Below are 11,854 nucleotides of genomic sequence, written 5' to 3'. Positions count from 1 at the left end.
GAATCAGCAGACCGGGTCCGGTTAGTCGGGTCTGAGCTTCCCAGACTCACATGCGTTTGACTGTGTTAGAACAGCATTTAGCTCATTTATCTCTTTGTCCATATTTTAGCTCGAGGGTTAGTTTTTGTTCGCTGGTGTGAAAGTAACGTCTCATCACAGTTCTCATCTTTTAATCATCATGACAAAATAATGATCAAGGAAATTCGCTGTGAGGTATATCGCAGTGTTTCCTTCGGCTGAAGGGTTAGATCCTTTTTTTTTATACTAATTGAATTGCACTGATTGAATACTTGAATGATACTTCATTCATTCTAATGGGAAATGATACAAATGCAGTATTCTTTCTAATGAAATAATATAAAAAAAACATAAATTTTCAGATGTTTTTGTCAGTATCAACTGTGCACACAACTCTTGGCTTAGTGTACGGAGAGTTTGATCCACAAAGTCATTAATAACCTTCACTGGAAACCTTAATAATTCAAAGGAGGCCATAGCCTTTACTATAATAAAAAGATTATTGCAGTTGTCTAAAATAACTCATTTGAGCTTAACGCAAAGACATGTCCGCTTTTATGATGCATGTAATTTTCAAAACTGCACAGAAGACTTTCTTTCAATTCAAAACATCAATCTCATTTGAAGGAATATTTGTTTCCCTTCAGGAAGCGTCGTGGAGCTGCCGCGGTCTCCTGTCTTTGACCGCCTTTAAAAACCAGCCAGATCAACGTTGAACTCTCACCCCGGTCGTCTCTCGCTCACATCAACAGCGGTGATGAAAATGCAGTCCAAAAAGACGTTACATGAATCTAGCACAGAACGATGAAACCGGATTACCATATTCAAGAAAGAAGTGTGAGTAAATGCCCTTGAGAAAATGACAAAGAGCACATTTCCATCATATTGTCGTAGGACACAGGGTCACGTTTACGCCCCCCTGAGACACTGAGACGGCATGTGTGACAACTGCAAGTGGTGGATTTTCTTTTTTTTTCCCCCCAGTAATCCTTTGGATTAGAGACTTTTTTTTACGATATCAGCATGTGGTGGACATGAACGCTGGATATATCAAAGGAAGCGTGCTGTCTCAGTGCAACTTTATCCATCACGGTCCACTTCAGAAGAGGACGTTCCACTCGTACTGCGAGGATGCGAGCCGGCTGGAGGTTAAAAACCCCCGGACTCTGGGGGCGTTTGGGGGCAGAATTAGCTTTTATTGAGGTATATGTTTCTTTTCCTTTTCTCCTTGCTGGTGCATTTATGCATGCTTTGGAAAACACGGTGTTGACAAATCAAGCGGGGCAGTAATTTTGCGAGATCAAGGAGCTGCAGCATTTCAGGCAAAAACCCGCCTCTTCGACGCCCCGAAGCGCCGAGTCTCTCCGAAGCGAGCTTAATTACCAACTGCAGGCAAACTTCATTTACAAACCACAAGGCTTTTACTGGAAATCAGAGGTGCTAATAAGTTGCCTGCCCATTCGAAGTCATCACCATAAAGCAGAGGAGCAGAGACGAAACACGTCTTCTCCTTTTCTTTTCTTATTTATTTTTATGTTAGCTTGGAACTTAAACTGGGCTCTTTGGTTTATCCACTACTGTTTTGTATCATTATCTATGTCAAGTAGAGTAATTATCTAACAAATATATAAAAGCGGCTCTCTAATTAAATGCCACGGGCTCTAAGAGATGGAGATAAATTATTTATACTGCTTTGATGAGAGCTTGCTAGCTCTAAGGAGTGAGCAGTCAGACACTTTCAAAGGTTCAAACCGCTGCAGCAGGATTTTCTCCAAACTTTTCGGAGCTATCTTTGCAGGGAGGGGGGCAACGCAGACTCGGCTCAGCAGGTTTCTGTCTCCAAAGATGTTAATTTGCTCATTGGAGAGAATAAAAGATATTTTTATACTGTATTTACAAGTCAGGAAGAGGTGAGGCTGGCCAGGGCTTCTAGCAGCTGCAACACAAACATATTTAAAGTGACATGTTTTGCCCTTGCACATACGCGTGCACGCTTCCTTATCTAAATGTGTCCGTAGCACCGGAGGGCAGGATGCAGATGAAACGCAGCCGTTAACCCCCAAACCAGCTGCAAACCTCCACAATAATACCCACAACCGACCGAGGAGACTCCACTAATGAGACAGAGGAAGCAGCCAAGGTCAGATAAGAATTTCTTATTATTCCAATAAAAAATACATTCATACAGAAATATAACAATTTTGCAAAACAATTTCAAATAAAAATTTTGTAAAGCATAAACATAACAATTTTACAAAAGTTTTTTTTTTTTTTTTTTTTTCCTTTTTGTTATACAAAGATTCAGTTGAGAACAAAGAGCTGTGTGTGTATGTGTGTATGACAGAACATCTGGGGGGGGGGGTGGGATGAAAGAGATGATGAGGGCTGTGAGAAGATGCGAGCAGAAACACGGGGCTAAATCAAGGCTCAATTATCACTCCAACAGTATCGGCTGCTGCTTTCGCAGAACGGATACTGCTGCTCCTTACGCACTAGAGACACGGCCAGCACTCCCAAATCCACCACAGCAAGCAGTTTCAAGTTTGCACTCAATGCCCCCCCCCCCCGTCTCCTGCACTCCCAGCCATCCGAAATCCATATGTTGGAGCACGCCACGGTGCGACTTGCTGCAACACTGAATTCCTGCAGCGAGGGCCGCTGATCTGCAGCAGGAAGCACATGTCAGTGCACGGCGAAGCAGTGATCGCTACGATCCCAGGCCTCGTCTCCTCCAACCTCCAATGTCACCCTTTTATTTATTTATATTTTGCCCAATTCCCCCGTGCACTGTCAGTGCTTGATGTGCATCTCCTCCCACGAGCCCCCCTCTCGCCCCCACCCGTCCCTGCCACGCTTTCCATAATACTGTTGCAGCTTGGCTAAAACAACGCTCTCCAGACAGGTCAATAACAAACCTACACAGTCAGCAGTCTGTGACAGAGTCCATGCCAACAAAGCCTTTAGCAATTCATTACTGAGAGGCAGTACAAGGCGAGGCCTGTCCGACTGCAGCCTGTTAATTACAATAAATCTTTAGCTTTTTTCTTCAGTCCCCTTTTTGCAAGGATGGAGGGACAGGCCGGGGAGGGGAGGGGCACTGGGGCAGCGACAGTGATGCTTGGGAAGAGGAGAAGCACCGAATTTAGTCTTTTTTGTTTTGTTAAGATAGCCATTTGTACCCTTGTGCTGTGTGAGATGGACTCGAGTACATACTACACAGTAGTTATCGCCTTTAATAAATGAATTTAAGTGCTCTTCACATACAGCATTTTGTCTTATATACAATTTTTGACTTAATTTAACTGGGAAACTGCACCGAAAATGGCGCCGCGACCTCAGATACAAATAACAACAACGAAAATAAAGGCAATCAACTCAAGAATAGGTACTTTTTGTTAACATTTACATTTTAACAACATAATATCCTACCAAAAAAAATAATAAAATAAATCACTTTAAAAAATTAACTATTGCAAAAAGGAGGTACGAGATCATTCATAACTGAGCCTTGATCGAGCTTGTCAAAAATCATCCGGACAACAAACGTGACATCCCAAGGGAAGGAGCCGCTGCCACCGCAGGGCCGAGTCACTTGCATAAGGCACCATTAAGGTCAACAGTGCATTATTAGATATAAAGAAAGTACACAAAAATAAGAAAAGCAAAAAAAAATTAGTCCTTGAGGCATCGAATGAATGAGTGAACCAGTGAGCCGTCGAGAAAATCCCAAGCAGATGAACCAGGATGAAGGAGGTGGATGAATAGAAGAGAAATCAAGGCTTTATGTACAATATTGTAACATTTAACCGTTCGCATTTTAGCTGCACTTTTATTGAAACTATTTGCAGTCCTGATTACAGTGAAAACTGGAAATGAACAAACCCCTAGATCCATGCAATACCTGTCTATGATACTGAAGTTATAGTATAGTTGTGTTTTTACCTCTAAGCACACAGCTTATACAGTTGGACTACAAATGAGCTTTGTAGTTTGTAATAAAAAAAAAATAAAAATAATAAAATAAACCAGGCTACATAACACATTGCACATTTAGTAGCTGCACCAAAAACAAGGAAAAAGAGCTCCTGTCATACAGTGACCCATTGGGAGGGAGGATTGGGTTTTTTTTTTAGTTTTTTTCAGTCCTCGGGTCACTGACCAGAAGGGTCTCCATCTCTGGTCCGACCCGAGGCCTCAACATCGTCCTCCCTCAAGAGTCTGGGTGCCAGACAGACGATGGGCCGGGCCGTCCTCCCCGCCTCGCCCCCCCAGGAACCCATTAAGTCCACAGCGACGTTGGTACCAGCCCCGTATCATCCACCTTCTTCCCAAAATCCTGTCCTCCTTTAGTCTTTCCGGGGGATGGTGGGGGGGGATGGGGGGGGCGGCTGGTCGGCCAATCACAGACATTCACAGTGCACGCATGCTTACCTCAGACAGGTTTGTAAAGTACCAGTGTATCTGCTGTCCGGGAGATGTCCCCAAAACATCATGCACCACACATACAAGCCATTCACTCTTAACGCTTGTGTCTACATTTTTTTTTTTCCTTCTTTTAAAGTTTTTTTTTGGTCTTTTTTGTGTTTTTTTTGTTGTTTTTTTGTGTTTTTTTTTTGCATGTTCGGAGTCCTTCCCAAACAAAAACGGCGTCTTTTTCCCCCAAAATCCACGAACTCGTCCTCTTGTTGCAACAAAACAACCTTCAGAGCGCCTTTTTTCTCCCAACGGAGAGGTCCCGGAGGCACTGGGTTTCAGTAATGGTGCAAAACGGCATGCTTTGGCTGGAACGCACACTCCCGCCACTCCCGCTCTGGGGCGGCCCGGGCCCGAGGGGGGCCGAGGGGGGCCGGTCAGGGAGGTGGCGTCGGTGGGTTTTTTCTCTCTCTCCACTTTAAGAAAAAGAAAACAAAAAGGAAAAGAAAAAGAAAAAGGAAAAGGATCCCCTTCGCTGCGTTGCTTGGTTGCGGCTGGCCCTGCGTTCAGATGTGCCTCTTCATGTGAAGAGCCAGATGGTCAGACCTGGAGAAACATCTGGGGACGGAGGAGGAGAAGAAGAGGGAGAAGGAGAAGGAGAAGGAGGTCAAATGTTAAGAAGGAAAAGCAGGTCACGGGTGTTTAAAACTTAGCTAAGGAAGTCTGCCTATAATTAAGATAAAGGAGGCCAGTTTAAACCAACACACCTCCAATTAACACCTTCTTAAAGGGGATTATACTCAATATATACAATTTCCTTAAGATAAACTACTCATTAGGGCTGTTCGATTTTGCCCAAAAATAAAATCTCGATTTTTTTCTCTCAAAATCCGATTTTTGATTACGATTACGATTATTTTGTGAATTGACAAAAGGCAAAGAAATGATTTCAAATATGCTGTTTTTTTATTGAACATTTGCCCCATTGGGCTTTAAGTGCAAACTTTGCTCTTATTAAACCAAAAATGAATGAATAAAGTGCAAAACTCTGTAAAATAAGTTGAAAAAAAGTTTTAAAAAATATAATAAAATATAAAGTTTTATCTCTGAAAAAAAATCAGCAAATCAGCACTTGCAAACATACAGTAAGTTATATTTCCAATTAAATAAAACAAGACATTTTCTAATTAAACTAAACTGGGTCTTTGCATGCTAAATAATAATGCAACCCATGAAGGAGGTAGAGGTGTGTAATGGGGCACTTGTCGCAGGTATTGAGAGGTATTTGCATCAATCATTAATATGGTATCAATCATTAATATGTGTGCAGACAAGGTTAAAAAAAAAAAAAAAAAAAAAAAAAGTGAAAAATCGATTTTACGATTTTCATGTTTTAACATCGTTCTAATTACATAATCGCGATTACGATTTAAAATCGATTAATCGAACAGCCCTACTACTCAATCATTCTCTGATTCCTGTTTTTAGACTTAGTTTAGCTTTTTATTCACTTTCTGAGCAAAATTCACCTAGAAACTAATGGATCACTACCAAGAGCTTAAATCTTGAGTGAAAGCTTTCCATCTTTAAAGATGTCCGTCGCTACGTTGGATGATGTTGGATGATCTCATGGATGTGGAGATGCGATGTGCAGAGTGGGGACCCGGCTTACCTGTCACAGTGACTGCATTTGAAGGGCTTTGCCCCAGTGTGCTTCCTGAAGTGTCTGGTCAACTCGTCGCTCCGTGCAAAACGCCACTCGCAGCCTTCCCACGAACACCTGTACGGCTTCTCACCTGCAGAGGGAAGCATGGGAGGCGGTGAGATGAGCAAACAGGCAGCAGCCGCTGACGTAACCCGTCGTCTCTCCTGCTCCGGTTGCCATTTAAATACATTCAAATCGATGGAGCCCCAGGCGGAGGGAGGGAGGGAGGGAGAGGGGGGGGGCAGGCGGCGGCGCGACCACGCAGCCCCACATTCACATTCCCCTGAACCTGTGGGCTCAGCTCTGCGTTTAACGCCACGCAGAAAAACATGCCAAGAGTGCCAGCAGCTTCGCAACGAGGACGTGGGACGCGGGAATTAAAAAAAAAAAAACAGCCACACACGCAATTTCACGCTGCTAATCAAATATAAGAAACATTCAAATGACCATTCAGAGGCCCCCGAACCCGGCGCCCCCTGGCTCCCCCTGGCTCCCCGCCCACTCACCCCTTTCCCATGGTGAAACTCAATCTGTTTTGAAGTCCTTTTATCTCCCATGTGCAATTTCCCCATCCCTCCCTCCCTCCTTCCCCCCCCATCCCTCCCTCCCTTGCGTTCACTCGCTCAGTCAGTCACATTCCAGATAGATTAGGTCACAGTTTAGGTATCCAGCCATGCAGAGCTAATGCTTGCAGCGCTCCAGCTGAGGACACCATGCGATGTGGACCTTTAAATACGTTACACAATGGCTGGATAATGTCATTAAGGTGGAAGAATTAATTAACAGCACTTCCAGCATCCACTCAATAAAAACCCATAACATTTTTTCTTCAATTTAAAGCTGCACAAATGAATTGCCAAAGCATCGCCGCCCCCGTTCCCTGTGACGTTTGTGTTGACACACATCACGTGCGGGGCTCACCTGTATGAGTGCGCTGGTGTGCTTTTAGGTGCGAGCTCTTCGTGTAAACCTTGCGGCAGCCGTTGAAGTGGCACCGGTGTACCCGCCTCCTGCCGTCCGGCGACGCGTCCCCGCAGATGAGTCCCGTCTTTTCCGTGCCCTTGGCCGCCGCCGCCGCCCCCGCCGCCCCCGCGCCGCTCCTGATTTTGACCGGCAAGTGCAGCTCGCTGTGCACGGCCGCCCAGCCGCTCGTCGTGACGGCGCCGGCCTCCAAGTGGGCCTCGGGAGACGACGGGGGAGTGCTGATGACGGAGGGGCTAAAAGGTCCAGAGCCAACCAAGACGGAGCCCAGCGGGTTGGCGCTAAAGCTGTGCGTGGGAGAAAGCTCCTCGGAACTGTCCGAAGCCTCGCTGCTGGCGTCCGAGCTCACGCTGTGGCTGTCCAAGATGGGGCTGTCCTGATTGTCCTCGTCGTGGGGCCGGGGCAGCTTGGGGTCGGCCTTGGCCTTGTCCCCGCAGGCCAGGATGAGCTTGCTCCAGAGGTCCTCCTGGCCATCGAACTTCAGGTCCGACGTGGAGACGTAGGGCTCGCTCTGCAGGTAGCGCTCCAACTCCAAGCACGTCTGCTCCAGAGAGGAGAGAAGAAACAAGGGCTGTAAGAACGACGGTTCAGTCGCAGCAGCAGCAGCAAAATCCTTCTGCGAGGGAAATCCTCTTAAATCATGCATGTGCACATCCCCAACACGCGTTTGGTGGTGTAGTATTTGTTAAACGCTTACAGCAGGAAGTGCTACCCAGGAAATTCCTGTGCTGTTAAGGATCAGGCTCAGAGCTGCAGCTGTTTATGAATGAAAACCAAGCAAAAAATAGCAGATAGACGCTACATGTGCACATTATTTATACTAGTACTACATATCTGGATTAAAATGAGGCAGTTTCTCCTGCTACTGCAAGCAGATGTGCTCAGATAACCTGTCCAGAAGACCCCCCCCCCTCCTTCCTTACTGCATTCATTTTAAATGATCAGTTGGGAAAAATTGCATGGCAAATGCTTGCACATAAATTCACTGCTTATGCTTGTTCTCCTCCAGCTTCATCCCATCCATCATATCATGAAGTGAGCCATATTCATCTCCCTGAAGTCCAGCTCTCCTGCACCAAACCAACACTGTCATTTCAGCACGCAGCCATGACTCACTGAACAAATTTAAAGTCCTTTTAAGGAAGCCGCTCAACTTCCCCCCTCCAGCATCAGAAGGGCCATTCAAGCTGCTTTTCCTCATGCGCGCCACTGACATGCAATCACATCCTTCCTCAACCACTCCGGCCCCGGCCGTAAAAAGATACACTAGCCCGCAATCTGCTTACTGGAGGCCATTAAAGTTTCAAAGCTGGAAGGTGTTCATTAGTCGGTGCTGGGAGACGGCAGCTGGGGCAAGGCAGATGCAGAATAAATATTTTCCTGGAGGCTTCTCTTCTCTCAGCCTTTGCTCGATATTTTCCAGCTGTGCCGGGTGTCTACTCATGCAAGAGAGAGAATTGGCCGGGGTCTGACATTTGATGCTGTCATGCAGGGGAGCCCATTCACATCCAGGGATGCTGCAGATGCTGCTCTCGGAGACAAACATCATGCAGCCTAAGCTTTTAAAAAAAAAAGTCAGCTTTGGCAAGAGTCTGGCGTTGTTGACAGGAGAAATAGCCCCACAGCGTGATGCATCAGATTCTCTGCTACAGTAACTGCTGACTGGTTTAAAAAAGGCATCATTTCCTCCCACATCCGCGGTGGATTCAGGAGTGACAACATCTGTCTAAAAAGGAGCAGAGGTCGTGATCGTGCTCAGTGTCACAGCCTGGACTCCAGCTGTCAGACTGGCACACTGATCCACTTCAGACTGGCAAAAACCTCACCATCAAACACATTGTGGAAAATATTTTTTTTTTTTAAAAAGCAAGTCAAGTGGACGGAGAGGCGCCGTCTAACACATGAAACCTGGGCTTAAACCTGCGCACAGGAATTACATGCATGCATACACATATACATATTTATATTTTTTAATTTTTTTAACTTCAGGACCATTTTAAATCAAAATCGGAGCATGAAACATGCTTTTTGCGCCCAAACAGAGGCTCATATTCACCTGCTGCCAGTACTCCTCCAGGGACGGTAAGGCTGAGAAATAGCCCGTGTCGTGAACTATTTGAAGTTCTTGAAAGATGCTGCACATCGGTAAAACATCCATGTTTTTCGCTTCCGAACTTAACTGTCTAAAAAGAACCACAGAGTTGCGATCTAATGTTTTTTTCTTCTGTTATTTTTATTTTTCTAGAAAAAAAAAAAAAAAAAAAAAACCCAACACAAGCCAAGAGGCGGCGAAGGACGGAGAAAAAAAAGAGCGATCCTCCGCAAGATGACGGTTGCAGACTTGTTGTGTGAGGGTCCTGGTCCTGGTCCTGGTGTTGATCGCTGTTTCCGAGGGTCCTAAACGGTGTTTTGGTGTTTGCAGACTCTCTGCTGGGCTGCACGGGCTCGACTGCGAGAGCCACACTTCCCTATTCAAACCTCGACGTCCGCCGCCCCGCCTCCCCGCGCCCGCGGACCACGTGGCCCGCCTCGGCCAATCAGCGGCCGGCGGCGTAAGGGATTGGCAATGATCTCACACTCGACCAATCTGGAGCGTGCTCCGGCTTAATTGGTGCGTTTGAGTCTCCCCTGCTCGCCGCTGATTGGCCGGCTATTTATAGGCGTGTATATAAGCCGGCGACGGCGCCTGCTCTCCCCCTAGTCTGCTCTTGCCGGCTCGGCTGCGCCGTTTGGCCACAGACAGCGTATGTGAGCCGGACCGACCATGTTTCTGTGTAACTTTGTCCAAAAGTAGCGCTTGTAACACTTTGCTTCACAGAGGGGCAGAGTTCACTCAAAAGCTGAAACTTCAGCCTCTGAAATTTCCACTCAGGGAAGACGTGTCTTGGGATGCGGTGACTAATATCTGAGAGGATGTTATTATGTTTTTCACAAGCAACATACAGGAAGCATTCGTCTTCACTTCTCTCTGACTGACGGCATAAGTTAAACATTACACTTCTGCTTTACCACCAAAAAGGGCTGAAAAGATTAAAAGCTGCTCTCCAGCAGAGGTTTGGCAAGTGCAGCAGTTTATTAGTTAAGAGAAAACTATTTTTCTAACCTAATTTGCACATAAAAGAGCAGAAGGCAGAATTAATATTCAGGAGTAGTTCCTAAAAGTTAAAGCATTTGTTTCACCCCAGTTTAGATATTATGATACATGGAAAAATCCAGTATAAATTAACAAATAATTATTCCTCAGATGATTTAAGAGAGGAATAACCAATTTATACGAGTGACTGTGGACAAAGCTGGAACATGGAAGTCCCAACCGTTTTGAAATAAAGTGATGTGTTGATTAATCCACTATTGATCAATTCATAATGCAATATTGGGGAGTTTTTAAAGAGACAATTTTGTTATAAAGATTACAAAAATGTTTTATATTTGGTTAAAAAAAAACAGAAAAAGTCTTTATTTGGCACATCTTCTGTGATGATGTGACTTAATTGTTAAACTGTGTCTGAAGAGGTGTAACTTCTACTTCACGTGATTAAAACAGCTAAAAAAATGCCGTTCTCTGATTCCTTTAAACATGAAAACCTGGCTTTTCACAAAGGTCAAACCGTAGTGTAAAGACCAGGCTTTGCTGTGATGTTTATCAAAGCCAGAACATTTTCAACATAGCTCGACTGCAACACCCAGAATTCCTCTGATGTCCGGTGAAACCCGACCGCATTCTCCCGCGAGTGACGCTTCATTCCGGTGGCATTCCAACACATATTTGTCCGTGGCGCTACGTCACCCCGACCCATTCTTATCGTTTCCTCTTTGGAGGAGTAGCTACTCCCGTGCTACAGTGGCATCTCCGCTTGCACGACTGTTAAGTCACTCCCTGACCTGGCACGACATTCCCTCATGAGATAAACATTTCGACACAGACGCTGCGTTGTTTTCCAAGTGGCAGTCTTTTTCTGCTGCTGGCCCGAGCAGACAACTGAGCGCCCTTTGTGCTGCGGGGTCAGATTGGTCATCCCCAGCATCTGATTTGATCATATGGCGATGGGTGTCTTTTGAAGCCTGGAGCTGGCCTGCACTCATGCACTTTTGTTTCCATGTTACCAGTGCTGCTGTTTGTTATTTCCAACCAGTGGACCCTTTTAGTCTGAGGAGTAAACAGCCCATCTCAAGGAGCAGTTAAAACTTTTCATCACTGCGAGAGATGAGACGGACTTAACAACTTATCGTTTCACAACAACAGCCCCGCTCATTACTCATGCTTTTCCAAAGTTGCCAGGGCTCAACTGTATGGGTTTGATGAATAAGGAAGTGAACGGTCAGGTCCCGCTGGGGCATTAGTGGGCAGCGCTGCAGTAATCACTTCCTTCAGAAGACCTCTTACATGAAGCATTTAGAGAATGCAAGCAGTCCTGCATGGCAGCTTTTATCTTAGGAGGCCAGGTCTGCAGCTTTATCATCGTTATGTAATCCCAGCCCAGCCAGTAGCCAGAGGAAAGAGCAATTACAGGATGACCCATTTCAATGCATCACTGTCAAACCAATCAGTGAGTTGTTCTAAGAGATTTTTCTGGGTAACCTGGAGAGGCAGTTTTGTGTTTTTAAAATGTGCTGTGGGAGAGCGATTGGGTTCCGTGTTCCAGGACTACATGTATGCACGGAGTAGATATGAGGTGACTTGTTAATTGACAGAATCAGAAGAAGAACAAACAACCTTTTAAAGGCAATCTGAGCAAC

General features: G+C 45.5%; 1 protein-coding gene across 1 annotated transcript; it reads right to left on the bottom strand.

The window, feature by feature from the left end:
- Positions 1 to 3,235: 3,235 nt before the first annotated feature.
- On the bottom strand, positions 3,236 to 9,632 carry LOC133423068 (Krueppel-like factor 6). Its single transcript, XM_061713171.1, has 4 exons — positions 9,174 to 9,632; positions 7,058 to 7,658; positions 6,104 to 6,227; positions 3,236 to 5,049 (listed from the first exon to the last, which is right to left on the bottom strand). The coding sequence occupies exons 1-4, from the start codon at positions 9,273 to 9,275 to the stop codon at positions 4,998 to 5,000; spliced, it is 879 nt and encodes a 292-aa protein (XP_061569155.1). The 5' UTR covers positions 9,276 to 9,632; the 3' UTR covers positions 3,236 to 4,997.
- Positions 9,633 to 11,854: the final 2,222 nt, after the last annotated feature.

The sequence above is a fragment of the Cololabis saira genome, chromosome 22 (assembly GCF_033807715.1).
Source record: "Cololabis saira isolate AMF1-May2022 chromosome 22, fColSai1.1, whole genome shotgun sequence".
NCBI classification, from domain to species: domain Eukaryota; kingdom Metazoa; phylum Chordata; class Actinopteri; order Beloniformes; family Belonidae; genus Cololabis; species Cololabis saira.
This window is presented reverse-complemented; position numbering and strand designations above follow the sequence as displayed.

What these genes read in the sequence shown, in the direction of transcription:
- LOC133423068 (XM_061713171.1), bottom strand. Translation starts at nt 9,275, where the DNA reads ATGGATGTTTTACCGATGTGCAGCATCTTTCAAGAACTTCAAATAGTT. An exon ending in ACACCAGCGCACTCATACAG is followed by an intron (nt 6,228 to 7,057) that starts GTGAGCCCCGCA and finishes TTCCCTCTGCAG; the next exon opens with GTGAGAAGCCGTACAGGTGT. An exon ending in AAATGCAGTCACTGTGACAG is followed by an intron (nt 5,050 to 6,103) that starts GTAAGCCGGGTC and finishes CTCCGTCCCCAG; the next exon opens with ATGTTTCTCCAGGTCTGACC.